Source organism: Poecile atricapillus, chromosome 18 (assembly GCF_030490865.1).
Source record: "Poecile atricapillus isolate bPoeAtr1 chromosome 18, bPoeAtr1.hap1, whole genome shotgun sequence".
In the NCBI taxonomy this organism is placed as follows: Eukaryota; Metazoa; Chordata; class Aves; order Passeriformes; family Paridae; genus Poecile; species Poecile atricapillus.
In genome coordinates, this window is record NC_081266.1 from 2972338 (window position 1) to 2991875 (window position 19538).

Consider the following 19538-nt stretch of genomic DNA (forward strand, 5'->3'; position numbering starts at 1 on the left):
TGCTTCATTCCTATTTGTGTTGTTTGCTTCAGAATATTTTAAATTTATCATCAAAGCAGTGAAGGAACGAGTAATTTTTGCAGTGAAAACAATTTTGTGTGTTTTCCACTTGCAATAAGGATTTTTGCATTATGTCAAATGTTCATTCAATGCATTCATATTATCTCCCAGGAAAATGTAATAAGGTCCTCTTTATGAATTATTATGAGTCACTTGAACTGCTTAAAATCTTCTTTTTTCATTCCTACCAAACCATCCTTTTAAGTAAATGACTTCTTATCATTCTCTGTTTAACACATGTCATGGGTTCATAATGTCATAATTCATTGCTGATTTGACTTCTGCATTTTCTATTTGGAATGTGACAAGAAGCTCCAATGCACTGGAATAGGGGGAAATTTCATTAAACAGGTCTATTTCAATGTTGGCTTTATCTCATGAATTACAATATCCTGTTGATGAGAAGTGTGATATTTTATTATTGGTGCTGCAGCAAACTGAAAATGTTTTGAACTGCCAAGGAAAGGAAAAAATCTGTCAGGTGTATTCTTACAATAATCACCAGTACTTGAGGATTAAGCTCCAAGAGAGTGTGTGCTCACATAAATTTAAGAACACTTTTAAAATTGCTTCTAGTTCTATAAATTTATATGTATTTTCACTGAGTATTCTAACTAAAGTTTCTTAATCTTCTGGGTGAGATGTTTTTGTGATGAATTCTGCACCATAACTAAGGTTAGATACAATCCTGAGGTTTTGACTTCTGCACCAGATCTTTGATAGCAGGTTTGGAGTGCAGGGTCTTGCTGCTGTAGAGAAACTAGGATGTGAATTCAGTTCTTGCAGAGAGAAGGATCTCTTATTTCATATTCTCCAAGGTCTAATTTAGAAAGAAAAGGGAAGAGAGGTATAGCAATGTAAAAAAGATCTATAGATTAGTTCTTAAAACAGGGTGCAGTTCTAAAGAGTGTACTGTTTTTGTGCACAAATAATTAATTATTAAGTATCACTTAATTTAAGGGAAATAACAGGATCCTACATATGAATTGAAAGATGTAGATATCTTAAGCTCATTTGAAATTTTTTTTAACATTTTTTTTATAAAATGTTATCAAATCTAATTCACTAAAATCAATACTGATATAATTTTACAGTGGCCTTAAACTTCCAAACACCGGGAACTCAAATGGAATTGCAAGATGGAAAATTCCTGGACAATGGTGGTTGTGGCTATGTGCTGAAACCTGTATTCTTGAGGGATCGCAATACCACATTTACACCCCGAAATGTGGGAGGATACAGCAAACCAATGTCTCTGTCAATAAGGGTAAGATGACTGAAGTGTTGTTTTGCTCCATGAAAATGGGAAAGAAAATTTTATGTATTTCAGATGCAATTATTATCTAATTTTTTTCCCCATTTTATTCCTATTCCTGTTTGTTGGGAACTAATGTTTTCAACAAGATGGTAAAACTCTCACAGAGTATCAACTGCTGCTTGGGTGCTTTCCCATCTGTATTTCACTTATGCTTGCTAAAAATATGTAGGGGTTCAGAGCCTCCAGGAGACTGTAAAAATACATGATTTTTAATGATGCTGTACAAATAAATATAAATAATGTAGCTGAAAAAGGGGCCAGACAATTGTGCATGTGGAAGCTGAACTGAAAACACAGAAATCAAATGTGCACTTTGGGTGTTATTTCTTTCACTATCAATAATACCACGTGTACTATTATAATGTTAATTGACAAATGGAAATTTTTAAAGATAAGATAGGAAGCTTTATGCTTCTTTTAAGTCTCATTATCTTTCTATGCATATATAAAAGACTATTTATAATCCTTAAATGGTATAAATAAGTGTGAAAGGAGGGATGAATTAATAAGTCTTTGAATTATTTCTACTTCTCCCAAATTATAATGTGATTTACTTCCCAAAAATACTTGAAATGCATGCCATTTACAAATAAATGATTAGATAAGGCCTTTATTTTGAGGTCAAGTAGATTTGTTATAATTGTTCACTAATTAGAAAAGTCCCTTTTCCCAATGAAAAAGTAATATTTCTGATTACACAGAATACCACTTGCATAAATGCTATTTAATTAGCATATAATTAGTGTGTAATTGCTATTTTGTTTCTTTCGGAGTAATAAATAGCGGAGATAAAACAATAGTTAGTGACAATTATAAAATACTTACATAATGCACGCACCTAATCAAGAACATTTTAGTGTCCTGACAGTGAGCATACCAATTGTGAATAGACATTGCTGGATGATTTCAGGCAGCCAGGCAAATACATCACTTATTTTAGCCCTAATTTGTATGAAGCTGGAATTAGGATGAGGAGAAACCCTGAATTGTAATGCAGGAGACAGGCAAAACCATTGTCAATGCAGAGGAAGTGTCTGAGTTTGGAAGGAGCTGGAGAAGAGAAAGGCTGTGTTTAAGATTGAGGACTTTAGACTGAGACTTCAGGCTGGATAGTGCGGGCTGCAGAGAGGCAATGGCATCCCACTGGCTGAGGGAATGAAGGGCACAGAGAGCCCCATTCATAGCCAGCAGCAAAAACCAGGAAATTGTGGTTGAAGACAAAAGCAATTTGGAGCAGGAGTCAAAGGAAAAGCAGCTTCTGCTGAAAAAGTTACTAACCAGATGAATGCAGAAATGACAACAGAAAGCAAAGATAGAAAACATCTAAGGGGCAAATCTCTCTGAATGAATGAATGAATGAACGAATGAAGAATAGAAAAATCACATAGGGCCTGATGTTACTGAATTCCTTATCCTTAACCCAATGTGCCACAATTCCCATCAAGAGGCATAGAGCCTTTGAAGCAGAAATAGGGATGTTCAAGGTGCTTCCTAAATTTTTACATCACTCTGTATGTCTGCTTCACCTTGGATGTCAAAAATTGATTTGATTTATGGATTTGGGTCATGGTGTGCTTGAAAGAACTCACTCTTTTCCCATGCCAGGGGAGGCTTAGGCTAGGTCTAGCAGTGGGTCATGCAGGCCTTGGCAATGGCCCTCAGGACATGGCAAGGAATCTCCCATGTCCTTAGTGGGCAGCCCATCAGTGATTGCAAAGATTCCTGGTGAAGGCAGCAGCAATTCCTTAGGAAGAAAGAGCATCAGTGTTTGCCAAGCCACTGCTCTTCAGTATTTCAGGCTAGAACTTCTCTGGGGGCAAGGTGCTACAAGCACTGGAAAATATCAAAGCAAAGTGTGGGATTTGTGGGTTTTGATTTTTGGGGTGGTTGACAGGGGAATAAGAATCTCTTATGATGCTTAGGCCTGAGACCAGGGTCAGGAGTCATATCTTTCACCTGGACTTTCAGGCTTGTATATCTCTCTCAATACATGTTATATACTGATTCCTAAAAGGCTCATTGCTGCACAGATGTTGACTCTTTCCTAGCTACCCTGAAATATAGATAAAAAGCAGACAAAGTTGTGACTTTCATAAATCCTGTCTTAGTCTGGGTGCCAGATTACAGGGCAGTCTGAGACAAAATTTCCTGGTTTTGGAAATTTTGGTCAAAGCACATCAGGAAGCTCACTGAATGAAGAGTTTTTGTCTAATACTAAGGAATACTGTGCAAGAGATGAGGCACAGGTGAGGCAGTCTGCTACATATACCCTGTAGCACAATGCTGATGTCACGGTGGGTCTTGATGCTGATCCTCTCCACACAGATTGGAATTCATGAGCTCGATAGCAGAAAATGTAAAAATCACTGTAGGCTGATTCCAATAGGATTATTTTGTACAGTACCAAAATATAATTTTTATGTATAGCTATTGAATAAAAAAACCTGAAAATTATTGTTTAAAATATTATTTCAGTTATTTATTTATCTATATATTTATTTATTTATAAAGAGGGTGGTGAAACACTGGCACAGGCAGCCCAGAGAGGTTATGTGTATCCCATCCCTCTAACCATTCAAGGTCGGTTTGGACTGGGCTCAGAGCAATCTGATCTAGTTAAAAAATGTTCCTAAGCCACAATATTTCTAAAAAATTATATATAAAAAAATAAATTAGATGGGAAGCACCATATTCTTGATTCCACTGTGTTTATTACGCCAGTTTATGACTGGCATATACTTAAAGTAATTTCTTTTGAAAGCTATTTCTATTATGGTGACTATATGGCTGTGGTAAATTAGTTCATTCTTACAGTTATTTCAATATAACTTTAATTTTCCAGCTCATCAGTGGCCATCAGTTACCACGCAGCAGCATGTCAAGGACCAACAATGCTGACCCCATGGTACAGATAGAAATCCATGGTGTGCCAGAGGATGAAGCAAGAAAGAAATCTAGTGTTGTAAGAAGCAATGGTGAGCATCAGTCTGCTCCTCGAGGCTGTGAACAAAGCACAACAACATTTTATAAGGAAACACCAACTTTGCATCCCAAGGAGTTATAGAAAATGCAATTATTTCTCTCTAGACTAGGATTTCCTGGCACAAAATCTGTAGCAGAAGTTCATGCTGTGTGTGCCATGTTTCTAGACTGGTAGATTAAGGAAGCACAAACACACAGCTGGGAGCACTCCCCCTTTCTAAAGGAAGGTGGAATTTTTTTTTTTTTCACGCTGCTGTGGGCTCATCCTGGACAGCAGCTCAGCTCCAAAGAGCTGCTTGCTTGTTGTCCTCTAGTTGGATGGGAAGAGGGCTGGAAAGGTCAAAATGAGAAAACCCTCGGGTTGAGAAGAAGACAGTTTGATAGATAAAGCAAAAGCTGCCCACACGATTTTGTAACAAAATGAATAAATGGCACTCTCTGTTTTTGAAATAAACATACTCTCTGAATGCAAATCCATGATGTTGAAATCAGAACAATATTAATGGCAGGTGATTATTCCCACTGCAGTGTTCCATTCTAGATGGAAACTGCCCAGGTGGTATTTTAATTCATTGCAAGAAGTGAGACTAGTCAGAGCTGCTATGAAGACAATGGTTTTGTGCACTTAGATAAGTTCAAAACCCAATACCAAATTAAAACAAAATCAACCACCAAAACCCCCTCAGGTAACCTATCTGCAACTTTTCAGAGTGGAGAACAATGGTTAAAAATAGGGCAAAATATTCATGGTATTTTTCTTGCTGTAGTTTCTTTTGTTAAGCCAGTAGAGTTCCTGGAACTTTTGTAATGAAAAGGCTGCTCATAAAGAGCAGACACAGAAGCCAATAGGCCAAGGAGAAAGGCTTATGTAAAATGGCTGTTTACTACACTGGCTTTCCAAAGCCATTTCTGACAAAACAAACAGCTTTTATTAGTGAATAAAGACGGCAAGGCAAAACACTGGAGCTGGCAACAGGCACCACACCTTTTTTATTAAGCTTAACAGGATTTTAAATGGTGCATTTTTTTTCCCTCATGTTTGGAAGTCATAAAGCTGCTTGTGATTCTTAGGTGAGGCTGAGGAGTTATACAAGAAAAATGACATTACTCTTAGAGCTCAGTTGTTTTTCTACAACATGAATTTTTACACTGATAACCTTTTAGTTTCCTTTTATTTGTATACTTCAGGATAATGAAAGAACACTCAACCTAACAATTCACAATATCTGAGACAAATTCAAATATCAGGCACTGCTGCTTACAAGTACTTGAAAAATTATTGATTGAGGCTTTTTTAGATACAAATTTTCAGTGAGGTTTAATGTCTTTATAATTTTGGTTACAAATGAGGGATTCATATTTTGGAAAAGTAAGAGCAGTAGATTTCTGAGGAAACATTTTCAGTGCAATAATTAAAATTCTAGGGAGTGAGTCTAGGTACAAAAATTATAAATGATGCCAAACAAATTGCCCCAATCCCCACTTAACACAATATAAAAAAAGTAATTTGCTATCAGAATGCCCAGAGGCCATAAATAAAATGCTTCTAAGAGGTAAAGTGATAAATAATTTCAAAATTTATTACAATTTATTACATTCATTGCAATGCTTAACATTGAGATCTCTGAAAGCAGGTCTGGAACGATGGTTTTGCTTTAGGTACCCAAGTACTCTCTAAACAGTGAAATAGGAAAATAATGTTCTTGCAGAGGGAGCCACAACAAGCAGAAGACAAGGCAAGAACTGCCTAATATGCTGGAGAGTGAGCATGGATTTCAGTCTTAGACTTCAGCATTCCAATTGCTTAAATCTGTACTACAGGACTGTCCCCAGGTCCCTAGGATTCATATCCCTGAGGTTTCCCTGAGGGCAAGTTGCTTCCAAAAGCTGAGCAGTGCTTACATCTTTTATTTTCTTTGACAGCCAGAGGGGCAAAGTTGTGCCATTTCCTCCCTCCTCTGCATTTTCTTTTGAAAGGATTCAAATCTATATCCACACTGCCTTCCTTTCCCCAGCAGCAGACTCCCAACTACCTGTAGACTCCACTGGGGAGGAATGCTCGCTGTCCAGCTGCAGCAGAATTTGATTTTCCATGTAGTGATTATGTAGCTATACTCAGAGGGGCTGAAATTGAGAAAAATTCTCTACCTGGGTGGTTAAAGGCAAATAGGAGGGGGGAGTCCTCTCTTACAGTCCCTGTGCCAATGAATCTGCCATGGTGAATACTAATACAGGACAGGAACTCAATTTTTAACTCTATTATCATGGGATCCAAGAGTAGTTAATCATTTAATGCAAATTGGGGCAATTTCAATAACAAAAAAGAAGTTTTACTTCTCTCAGGAAACTTTGTAGAATCTTCTGTAGGTAGGGGCTAGAACACAAGTCTTCAGAAATTAGTCTTAGTCTTTGAAGTGTATCTTCGGATAAGAAATCAACCAAGCCTTCCACATATTGTGTGCATGCCTTAAAAACTGATCTCAAATGTAAATTGCCTACAACCAGCTTTAATATTTGCTGCCTAGAATCTGAACCTTAAATACCAGAGGAACTTATGTGTAGTGTGACAGAACAAGGGGAAATGGCTCAAGCTGTGCCAGGGAAGGTTCAGTTGGACATCAGGGAGAATTTTGTCACTGGTAGGGTTGTCCATTATTAGAAAGAGCTGCTCAGACAGGAGGTGGAACCACCATCTCTGAAGGTGTTCAAGAAACAATTGGATGTGGCACTCAGTGCCATGCCCTGGTTCACAAGGAGGTGTTCAGTCAAAGGCTGGACTTGATGATCTTAGAGCTCTTTTCCAATCTAAACAATTCTATGATTCTGTATGAAAGAAGCAAGAAATTCCAAACCCAGGTAAATGTGGCTCCCAAAGACTCCACAGGCATCCACACACACCTAAAGAAGGATTTTGAAAACTGCAGTTCAGAACATGGATACTTCTACAAAACAGACTTACTTAAATAGCTGGAATTATTTACATATATACATAGAAAAAATACAGAATTTTTTCTAACCATAAGTGACATTGTCACTTGTTATTAAATAAGGGACATTTAGTCATATAAAGCAGTACAGGTGATTTTACCCTCCTAGTTTGCTCTCAGGAGATCCCACTTGGAAAGTTGCATTTAGCTTTGGGGCCTCCAACACAAGAAAGAGGTTGATCTTTTGGAGAGAGTCTAGAGGAGGGTCATGAAAATGATCATAATTAGCATCTGTGAACTTAAAGGAACCACTCATGTTAATTATTTAATATATAAATATATATTTATAGCTCTAAGTCTATTCAATGCATATATTGACTTGAACCCCTTATGCAGCATAGGAGTGCAATGTGGGAAGACTGCTGAACAAATATCTGTGGCATCATGAGCTTAAATAAATCCCCCCTGAAAGCTCACACTCAATATAATCTCTTTATTCATGAACATCAGCTTCTCCCTCCTCTCTTCACACAAATGACCAGTTATATCTGCCTCTTGGATGTCAGAATAAAAGAAACAATGATACATATTGTTGACAAATTAATGTCCTGGATTAAATGTGACATTGTATCAAAACTTCTAACATTCTTTAAAAAACCCAAAGTATTGATTGGATAAGATTTAATGTGAAATTTGCTGGACATCTGTAGGGAAATGTATTGTCAGGGAACCATCCCATGGTCCTCTGGTGAACTCATCACATGCAATGATGATAAATTACATCATTACCAGCATTGTTTCAACACCATCAGTGGAATTAATGGGCAAAGAATGCGGCCCCACACACTGAGAATTTAGTATTTTTACTGTACTATTTAATATTAACAAAACCAAGCCCTTCATTGCTGTCATAAGAACTTCTGCATATTGCTACAAGTCCTTAGCACGTGATTCCTTAAACTCACGCTGTCAGGAATCTGTGGCAGGAACATGGTAGCACATTTAAGACAATAGCATTATGAAATGTTAGGATATGTGCTCAGCAGATGACTGCCTATTCTCAAGGGCAACTGAGACAAAATGTACCGTGGGAAATGGGATAAAGAAACATTAGTGAGTGGGCAAATAATTGAATCATCTCGGAGAGCATTTAAATTACACTGTTTCCCAGGGAGTACCACTTTTCTTCATTGAACTGGACACTGCTCAGCTGAATGTTAACAGCTCCCACAAATGTTCCTTTGCTTTTCACAACAAGCTTCAGTACACGGCCTTGGAGCTCTGGGACTCTGTCATATACAATCTGCAATAATATATAGTGAAATAGAAAAAAAAATACAAGTTTGTTAATCTATTTGACAGGCAAAGCACTTCAAATAGGATGATGATTAATCCAACTTTGTGATAATTGCTTTAAACTTCCATCCAGAATAGTAAGCTATTAACCATGAGCCAAATTCACTTAACTTAGTGAATTTACCTCAGAAATTCATTTGACCTTATCTAGTTTATATAAAGAGATTCTACCTTAGAATCACGAGCTTAAGCTCGTGAAATCTGATTACCATTTTAAAATAAATTTGAAACCTGTCTTGAACAATGCTTGAGGAAAAAAAAAAATCAGTATTCATAATTTTCCCTGTGAAAACTGGGAAAGATTGGACCCAGTTGAGCAAATGGAAGTCACTAAATTTAGATATATCTGATACTCCAGATGTGCTGTTGATACTTCTCCAAATAAATGAGATGGTAGTTTAGCATGTCTTAAACAATTATTAATGTCTATAGATTTAAAATAGCTTTTAAATTACCTTAATATTGTGAGAACACACAGGGATAAAGTATGAAATTATAATGGTGTAGTTTCTGAATTTTAAAAAAACCCCAAATAATCTGGAGCAATAGCCTAACAAGAATAAATTGCACTTAGAACAAATTCCCATGCTTCAGTCCCTGCATTAATCAAAAACTGTTGAGCAAACTGCATGTGGGCTGATAAAAATATGAAGGAAAATGCTCTCAGAGCGGGCCTGAAAGGTAAGTTTGCTTAAGAGAAGCTCATTTAATCTAAAATTTGTATGGCTGGAAATGTTTTTGCTATTTCACTTGCAGTGGAAAAATGCTTTAAATTTTAATCTCTCTATGCCATTTAAAAAGCAAACGTGGCGACATTCTCTCACTTCAGGAGAATGGAAAACTGAAACTGCCTTAAAGTCATTTGCCTGCTTGGATTTTCCATGGAATCTGAATGCAGGCTGTTACCTATGGCACTGCTGAGGAAAAGGAGAGGCAGACTGAGCCCCTCTGGCTTGGACCTCTGTGGGCTGGACTGATAAACCCTCTCTGTATTTCCACTTGCAATTGCATTCATGGAATGGACAGGACACCAGGCGATCCTCACAGAAAGCACCAACAGGACACCAAGAAAGGTCTTACCAGGGGGTTAAAATTCCCTTTTCCATTTAGAAGCCTTTGGAAATAATAGCTTGGGATGGCTGTCATGAAATTTGCACCTGGTGCTTTTTGGTTTTCATGTTTACTGTGTCTAATTTGCCAGATTGTCCATGAATTACAGATTCCACAGCTTCTCTTTTCCTCACCAAAATAAAAGTGAGATGATGAAGAAAATCTGAAAAGCAAGGACAGGCACAGTAAGCATAATATAATTTAGAATAAGTCTGTGATCTGATGCTGAGGTGATGCTAATGCTATCAAAGAAAGCTGCCTTTTTTCTTTGCCAATGTATTAAAGGTACCAGCTGTTGCTTTAAATCACCAAAACCTACACATATCAGCTGTAAATGTTAAGAAACTGAACTGGGGTAATGAGCAACTTTCAATCTTTGGCCAAAAATAGGCTTTAATCTTTGAGCAATGACAGACTTTCGCAGTGCAGGGTAGGTGGTTTTCAAATTCTCCCAGTAAACTGTTTCTAAAATGGTATTGCAAATTCAGCTGGAGTAAGGATTATTATCAGGATGTAGGGACAGAAGAAAGGTCTGGAGAAAGCTGAATAAGGGTGTGGATAAAACAAATGACACGTTCCAGAATTTGGGAACAGTTAAATCCTGAAATGATTGTGCTGTGAGAATATTTGCCTGCCTTTTACACAGACAGATCCGATGGAGGTGAGTTATATGTGGCCATGCAGCAAATCAGTGGGACAGTTAGGGCTGGAATTCAACTATTGCTGGCTGCAAAAAGAGAAACACTGTTGACCTACAGGAGTCTAATGACATTTTAATCACAAATGAGGGACAGTTGCTTCTCCATAGGTAGCCATGGCACAGTTCCTAGATTTGGTAATTAATCCAAGGCAGTTTTGATGCATGGTGCTGGAGGGAGCAGCCGTGGCTCCTGGTGCAGTTCCCCTCCTCCCCTTTCATCAGACTGGCTGGGGCTGCTCTGCCTTCCTTTTCTCTTTACACTGCATTCCACTTTTCTGTGTTCCTTCTCCTCTTCTCTACCACCATTTCTTAATGCAATATAACATTAACTGCTATGAGTGCCACAAATTCCAAAATCCAAACACAGGCACAAGAGAAAAGAAGGATTTGTTTGCTAAAAGCAGCTCCAAAACATTTGCTGTAACTCATTTTATTGTCAGCCCTCCTGGACTTTCACATCTTCACTCTCACACACGAGTAAAAATCAAACATAAAAAGCAGTTTTGCAAGGTTGATAATTTGCTGTAGGCAGTCATAAGCAATAGAAGTACAAAACTAAAATCAAAAATACCCAAGAGAAGCACATTTCAGATTTTTCTCAGTCTGGAACAAAGAAGGAAATTAATATACAGCTTCCTTCCAGCCATTTGGCTTTAATAAAAACTTATGAACTCATAAAAAAGGCTACTACATTTCTGTACACAGTGTTTTGGACAGCAACTAACTTAAGAGACAGCTGACTTATATTTTTAGTAGTTTTGCTTCCCTGGGGCGGCTTCTGCCTCAGTCTACCAGCCTTGGACAAAAAAATGCATCCAGAATGACACCACATATGGAGGAGCAGAGCTGCTAAAGCACAGGCATCGGGTTGGAAGGGGCCAAGTTCAGTGGAACCATATGTCCCCACTGTGATTAGCACTTCCCAGTGAAAAAGATTGAGCATCTGGGAAGAAGGCTCTCCGTTTTGATTAAGGACATTAAAGCTTTCACGGGATTTCTTTTAACGGCAGCGGAATACTCGTGAACCACAATTAAATCTCCTCCCAGTGACTAGTGACTAATTGCAGACGGGATTTTGGATTTCCTTGCATTCAAAGGTTTCTAAGAGCAATTTGAAAGATAATTGTCTTCCAGTGTTGCTGGCTGGCTCTTATCTGTTGTCCATTTTGGATACCATACAATGAATGTAATGATATAATCATATTATGTTCGTTTGCTTTAAATATCTTTCAAATGTAAAGGAATTTCTTTAGACAGATTAATTAGATTTATTCCACTCTGATAGCAAAAAAAGAAGGAAAGAACAGAAAAAATAAAGCCTAGTTTCTTGTTATTCCACTGCAGTACTGTAGGGAGGGAAATTTGTCTCAGCTGTGAGCAGCAATACTACTCAGGGAGCCTTCTTACAGAACGCTGGAAGTCATCAGTGTAAGCAGGCAACTTTTGTAATTAACAGATGTGGGAAAAGAGAAATATTACAACTCCAGGACTGAGAAACGAAGAGATAAGCACTGAGACTCTGCTGACTAACCTAACCTTCATCATATCTTATCTATGGAACAGGGTGGAGTGGTAATATTTTCCACACCTTCTACTTTATAGCCTGCTGAAAGAGCATTTGTAAATTGCTTTAAGATCTTTAGGAGATTTGTTACATGTAATAATTATAATCTCCAATCCCACCTACTGTTTCAATCTCATCTGCCCTTACAAACGAACACAGTTTATACCACTTCCCATTCTGCCATAAATGCTTCTCCATACAAATGTTTCCTTTCACCCCAGAGGCATGAGCACTTCAGTGGTGTGTGAAATAATCATATATAGCTGTGAACTAATGGCATTTTAACATGAAAAGAACCTGGCTATTCATTCTTGTGTTATCATTTAGGACAGTGACAGCCAATTTTCAAATGTTAATTTGAATAACAGCATCCATTCAATTAATACTTTTCATGCTATTGTGCATATCTTCATTCAGAACTGCTGAGTTATGGTGCAATGATGCTTGATCTCATTTGGCTAACGTGTAACTGTGGTTATGGGGTAAGACAGGGCACTGTGAAAAATCCAACTGTTTTCCTGAACAGAGAGACATAAAAGACACTGTTTCACTTCTGAGAAAGATGCAAAGCAGACAGTCATCACCATTTGTGGTTCTCCTTATGGTACATTCCTTCTTCTTGGTCACCCTCATTGCAACGGCTCTAAAAATGTTGTATTGTTGTTTTGTTTCAAGAGAGGGCAAAGCAAATAGAACAAATTGCACCTGTGTGGGTTGTAGGTGACCTGCTGGGAAGGAGCTCTGCAGAGAAGGACCTGGGGGTTCTGGTGGACAATATGAGCCTGCAGTGTGCCCTCATGGCCAAAAAGGGACCCTGGGGTGCATCAAGAAAAGCATTGACAGGAGGTTGAGGGAGGTGACCCTGCCTTTTTACTCAGCCCTAGTGAGGCACATCTGGAGTGCTGTGTTCAGTTCCAAGCTCAGCAGATGAAGAAAAGCAGGGAACCACTGGAGTGAGTCCAGTGAAGGGCTATGGAGATGGTGAGGAGACTGGGGCATCCCTCTCAAGAGAAAACTCTGAGTGAGCTGGGCTCACCCTGGAAAAGAGACAGCTGAGAGAGGACCTCATCCATGTCTGTCAGCATCTGCAGGAAGAGGTCAGGGAATGTACCAGGATCTGCTCCATGAGGCCCAGAAATGGGACAAGAGGCAACAGGAGGAACAGATACCCAGGAAGCTCCACCTGAATGGGAGGAAGAACTTCCTTGTGCAGTGATTGAGCACTGGAGCAGATTGCCCAGAGAGGCTGTGGAGAATCCCTCACCGGTGATATCCCAGAACCATCTGGACACAATCCTGTGCCACGTGCTCTGGGATGGCCCTGCTGGAGCTGGGAGGTGGCACCAGATGACCACTGTGGGCCCTTCCAGCCTGACCCATTCCATGATTCCATGAAACAAGAAGGGGTGGAAGAAAGTGAATGGTACTCACAAGTTCATTGTAAGTAGGGTCAGAGCCTCTTGGAGCTGTTCTTGTTTTCCTTCGACTGACCTCATAAGGATCTGGCAGAAGATAAAATTCAGCGTGTGCACTTGGGGCAGAGCCATCTGGGAGGTGCTGGAAAACAAGAAGGTCATAAATATGAGTGTCCATGTTCTAGCAAAGAAAACAAATAAAAAGTACCAAATGAAATCTGTGTTTTTAGCAGACATAAAAACATGTTGCATTTTCAGTATTCTCTGGGCTAAACTGGAGCGCCAGTGGAATAACAAGCATTAGTAGAATTCAGCTTAAAATGGAATCAGGAAAATAAAAATTAAATAACAGAGACAAGGTAAAATTATCTGTCTTTAATATTTTCATTCTGATGGAAAAAATCCTTAAGCCTCAATCTACTCTAACTCATCTTAATCTGATACAAAGTCTGGCCTTTCCACTTTCCAGAGCAAGGCATAGGAACTGGATTTTAGATGGTAAGCTCCTACTGATTTTAACCCCCAAGTATCTGTGCTGATATTGGGGAGACCGATGGTTTCTAAGGGTGTTTTGTAAAACATATTGCTATAGAAGAGCCAGGAGCATTTCCTGCAGCAATATGGGCAGAACAGGATTCTTACAGCAGCCTTTCTGATCTCACCCATCACACAGCTGCAATCTCTCTTTAATTTTCCAGTTCAGGTTACTGAACGATATTCCAGATATTCCATCTTATACGGCAGCAACTCGAGATCAGAGACAATCTATTAACCAGGCTCAGTCATCAACACCAGCCAGTGCTGGTGGGTGGAGAATTTTTTGATAACTTCTGAGGAGCTGTAAAGTCATTCCTAAAGCAGATTACAATTACTCAGGAAACACATTATATTACTTGAGGCTTCAAAAGAACACACAAGAAACATAAAAATTAAAAACTACAGAGCAGGCACGTGTCACTTAATGCTTGGCTTATAATTAAATACAAACCCTTGTGTTGGTTACACAGTATACAGTCAGAAAGCACAAAATGGAGTGTATCAAAATATCAGTTATTTTGATCATATAATCAGCATTTTAGACAGGAAGTTTGCCTGTCAGCACCCAAGCAATGCAGTGACATGATGCAAATGAGAATACAGGCAAAAAGAAGGGAACTTAAAACATTTGGAGCCAATGAACCCAAAGGATTATACAGGCACTTGCATTTATATCTCCTGTTGTAGTTTTACACCTGGCTCAGGATGAAGAAATTTCTCAGATTTTGATTATTCACAGTATGTGTCTGGAAATGTGGGGCTTTCTACAGCATTATCAACAACATATCCCTGGGATAGAAGAAACTGCTGTCTCCTAGCAATAAATAATTTCTCTGTTGGGAAGGAAAACAGTGCTTGTGTGTGTGAACAACCAGTTCTTGCACAACAAACCTCTGGTTTTTGTTATCTGAAATGATCCTTCAAGGCAAATGTTGTGGTCTACTGCAAAGCTGATTCTTGCTACCATTAACATCATACAGCATCAAAGGATGCCCCACTCAAACCATTACATATTGTCAGCACTATGGGAGTGATTAATATTGCTATTGCTAAGTTCCCCAAAGCACATCTGATTTAAAATTCCCATGGGATTTAGATAGATGGGATTCAATAGCCAACATAAGAGAGCCATTAAAGGGCAATGGAACTAAAGGGTATTTTCCAATGTGGCCACATTGTTAATGCAGGATTTATAATTTACACTGTCCACTTGAAAACCCACCTCTGTTGATTTAGGACTGTACTAAAACTTCATTGAGGATTACAAGTAACAGTAAACAGAGCATCTCTTAAAAATCAGGAGGGAGAATGAAATGCAGCCCTAAGTCCCAGTCCAAGGAACCAGGATCCTAAGTGCAATCTAGATCTCCACTTCTCAATGAATAGGTAAACATCACTGTAACTTGAAGGTCAACTGATTTTAGTTGTTTCAGACAAAGGAAGGAACCAGGCTGAGGTGACAGGCTCCAAAGGTAATGTGGTTTAACAGGACATGGGTGTCCAGAAGTGGATGTGATTAACTGAAAAGGAGTCAGGTAAAACTGTCACTGTGCTTTTGAACTGCTCTTTCTCATGTTACCTTGCCTTCAGCCAACTAACCTTCCTCTGTCAGCTGATTCCTCCCAAAATTTAAGGGAGGCACTTTGCAGCAGTGTTTTGGCTGTATGAGATGGACTGAAAACTACTTCCTCACTATCTCTTTGAATGTATTTAAATCTGTGTTCAAAGAGGTGAGTGGGAGGAGAGGGTCAAGAGAGAAAATTAAAAAAGAGAACATTTTAGAGATTCAGACGGGAAAACTCGACGGGGGAGCTGTTGCTCTGGATTATTTCAGAACTAAAATAAAGCCCCTTTTCATGAATAGTAGCAATCAGCAGTCAGACTGTTAGAGGTAACTTGATGTGCAGCCACCTGAATTCCAAGTAGACATTGTAGTTCTGATTATTGTTTTTTTTCTCCCCCACTTTAGAGGTGACATTTCCCCCCTTCCTCCTCCCTTGCTGAGGAAAGGCAAACAGGCTGCTCCAAATCCCACTATTGTCCCAGTTTTCCATCTGCAGAGGCACTGTTATGCCACCAAACAATCAAAAAAGCTCATATGATGAGTTTATGTCGGTTTCTCTTTTGATTGGCACAAGAGCTGAATTTCTCTTCTTGTGAAGAGCCTGTTTAACCATAGGATTTCTTGAGGCAAGACTTGCAATGGAAAGAGTTGTACTTTGCTAGACACTTCCTAGCAGGAACAAGGAGTGATAGTGGCAGTTTGACTGTAATAGTGCAAAAACAGGGCTTGGATTAACGTGGCAAAAAATCTCTTTTAAAATCATGAGTAGGTGGAATTTGAAGTAAACTGTTTTATTAAGACAACAGACATAGCAGGCAAAAAACCCCCAAGTTTTGGGCAAACGAATCCTCTCCTAGGGTTTCTGAGTTGAGCACTGAAATAAAGGAGAATGGAGAATAAAGGAAAAATAGAGGAAATATCAGAAATATTTTTCTTACTAAGGATTATGACTTCTGTCATATTACAGTATCACATTTAGTGATCACTTCTAACTCAGACTGCCCTGGCTTATTTATAAATTTAGGTTAACATGAGGAATACCTGACCAAAACCACAGAATCCCAGATGGGGTCAGGCTGGAAGGGCCCACAGCGGTCATCTGGCCCCACTTCCCTGCTCCAGCAGGGTCATCCCAGAGCATATGGCACAGCATTGCATCCAGATGGTTCTGGAACATCTCCAGTGAGGGATTCTCCACACCCTCTCTGGGCAATCTGTTCCAGAGTGTGGTCACCCACACAGTAAAGAAATTCTTCCTCATATTCAGGTGGAACTTTATGGAGGCTAGCTTCAGAGCAGGCTGTAGGCCCATGGCCTGCCAGACCTGCCTGAGAGCTAGCCTGGGAATTTCATGGGAGGATTTCAAACAATCCTCAAAGACAGAAAACAGCCTGCAGGTGCTGTTTGTCTGTTCTCTTGTTTTCCTTGCAGGAGAGGGTCAGGGTGGGTGGTGAACCCCACTGACCAATGATGGTAATGTAGTACTTTACTAACCAATAAGAGTTTCTTTTCTGTACTTTCCACAAACTAGTCTATATAACATGACTGTAGCAATAAACTAGAGATTCTCTCCTGTTCTGACTCCCTTGAGAGTCCGTGTCGTTCTTCCCGCCGTTCCCAATTAGAACGACATCTGGTGACCCCGCGTGATAATGAACCAACCCTCCGAGGTCTGGTAACCCGACGTGATGTACAGCCGACCCCCGAGGTCAGAAAGCAACCTACGTGAAGACATCTGCTAATCCCCTGAGGGTAAGCAGCGAGCGAGGACAAAGCCAGCCCTTCCCCCTAGAGGGGTAAGTGGAATTCTCCCGGGTTCTCCTAGAGGGAACTGGTATTTTAACCAACGGGATAGTGGAGCCTACCAGAGAGCGGGCTTGGAACGGCCTATCTTGGTGAAGCAGAGCTCAAAAACCCGGGTCTGAGCCATTAGCGTTTGCATAATTGCATTCGCGGAGCCGCCAAGATAAAAAAATTTCATAATGGAGAACTTGTGATTTAGCTGACGAGCAACTTGTCGGCCTTGCATGGCAAGATGCCTTGCTGAGCATGGGACTCTGTATTCCTGAAGAAGATATACGCGCTTTGTTCCACTGGGTGAAAGCGCAGGAGTTTGCTATGACTGTGAATGATGTGTTTAACCTTGAGATTTGGTGGTCAGTGGGGGACCACCTGTGGACTAGGCTGGCTGCGGGAGATACCAGTGCGTGCAGCTTAGCAGCAACTTGGGGAGTGATTTTTAAGGCACTGAAACAGTGCCAGCCTAAAAACAGTGAAACCGAACTGCGTGGCGGTCCTTCAGCTCTGCCCAGACCCTTAGAGAACTTCAGCAGCGGGCAGGAGTGTTATAAGTATTTATAGTGTTACGATTGTAATTGTTAGTCTGTTGGTATGTTCTTGTTCTCCTCTATTAACTGTATTGGTTTTGACCCCAGTTGTCAATTATGTAAACCCCTCCCCTTATTCCTGAACCTTCCCTGCCCATCACCCCGGCCTGCCCTAATCCCCCTATCCATCATTGTAAACCTGACCCTTTCTTCCAGAACCTTCCATGCTCCTCACCCCTAGTTCGGTTCGCGATTGGTTCCCTAGTTGCCGTCCCGCCCATGACATGTCCCTATTGGTTCCCAGTAGTGTAACCGCCTCCCCTCACTCCTCCTCCCCTGATCCCTCATTGGACCCTGAGTTGTACCATCCCCTGGGGCTCAAGCGGTATATAACCTTGTGCACAGCTGTGTTGGGGGAGGTCTCCTTGCTCCTCGGGTTGTGAGTTGCAGGGAGTTAGGCTAGCCTGTCTTCCTACTCCTGTTGGTATTTCTGCCATCGAATAAAGGTTTAGCTACTTCTTTTAACATCCAGAAGAGTCCAGACCCTTGTTTTTGAAAGGAGCAGTCCGTGAGCCAGAAATCTCCCTCCCCAAAAAAGTTTGTGCGCCCGCCATCCGCAGAGTTCGGCGCGCAGGCTTTGCCAGCAGAAAAACAACAACAGAGCAGAAGTCGCGCGGCTCTGCCTTTACCGCACCCGCAGGCGCCGCCATCGCCAGCGCCGCGAGAGCCGCTTCTGCCTGCGCCCTCCGCGGAGCCTCCGCCGGCCCCTCCAGGACCGGCGCTGCGGGCACTGCTGCCAGCGGCCGCCATGGAGCCTCCGCCGGTGCCCCAAATAGCTGCCAGCGCGGCCGCGAAAAACCCTCTCTTCAGCCCCCCCGCGCCCAGCGTGCAGGGCGCCGCCGCCGCCGAGAAACCCGAACACACAGAAGCGCCGCAGCCACCGGCAAAACCACCTCGGCGGCAGCGGCAGCATCAGCGGCGAAAAAAAACCGAGAAAAAAAATGGAAAAGAGAAAAAAAACCATGTTCGAAGCGCCGCTGGAACTGTCTGGGGCGCCCCTGCCCGCTGCCGCCGCCGCCACCGCTGCAGGGGAGCCCGGGCAACCGGTCCGGTCGCGGCCGCCAGCCGGCCGCGAGAGCCCTGTAGAAACCGAGCCCGATCCCGGGTCTGGGACCAGAACCAGATCCGTAACATGAGTGACAAATCGCCCGTGTACCAACGCGGCGGAGCGCGCGGCTCCCCCCGGCAGAGAAGCGGTGGCGGGAGGGGCAGCAACAACCCCGTTCCCCCTGCGCCCGCCCGCCGCCGCCAGCCGCGGGCCGGGCGGCCAGCCGGGCCCCCTGGCTCCGGCCGGCCGCAAAAACCCCGTAAAAGCCGAGCCCAAGCCCAGATCTGGAGCTGGGGCCGGGGCCGGGGCGAGCATTCCCCCCCCACACACCCATCCAAGGTGCCGGCCAAGAAGCGGCGGGGGAAGGGGGGGGAGCCCAAGCCCCCCTTTCGCTCGCGCGCGCGCGCCCTGTGAGCTCCTTTCTTCTGTGCCGCGGGAAGCGGCGCGAGACCGCGGAGCCCGCGCGGACGCCCCTGCTCCCCCCGCGCGGAGCGAGCCGCGAGAAGCGGCACGGAACCACGGGGCCCGCACAGCGCCCCGCGCTCGCTCACGCTCCAGCGGGGAAGCGGA

The 19538-nt window shown here is 41.7% G+C and overlaps 2 protein-coding genes across 2 annotated transcripts in view; one reads left to right on the plus strand and one right to left on the minus strand.

Moving 5' to 3' along the window:
- The window catches only part of PLCZ1 (phospholipase C zeta 1), a 38961-nt gene extending 34519 nt beyond the window's left edge, over positions 1–4442 (plus strand). Inside the window, exons 8-10 of the mRNA XM_058852790.1 lie at positions 1155–1327; positions 3487–3624; positions 4221–4442. Of these exons, the coding sequence (XP_058708773.1) occupies positions 1155–1327; positions 3487–3624; positions 4221–4442 (533 nt within the window). The remainder of the gene's footprint in view (positions 1–1154; positions 1328–3486; positions 3625–4220) is intronic.
- A 3324-nt stretch (positions 4443–7766) lies between these two features.
- Positions 7767–19538, minus strand: part of PIK3C2G (phosphatidylinositol-4-phosphate 3-kinase catalytic subunit type 2 gamma) — a 203409-nt gene continuing 191637 nt past the window's right edge. Inside the window, exons 33-34 of the mRNA XM_058852977.1 lie at positions 13449–13571; positions 7767–8590 (exon numbers count right to left, since the gene is read on the minus strand). Of these exons, the coding sequence (XP_058708960.1) occupies positions 8438–8590; positions 13449–13571 (276 nt within the window). The 3' untranslated portion in view covers positions 7767–8437. The remainder of the gene's footprint in view (positions 8591–13448; positions 13572–19538) is intronic.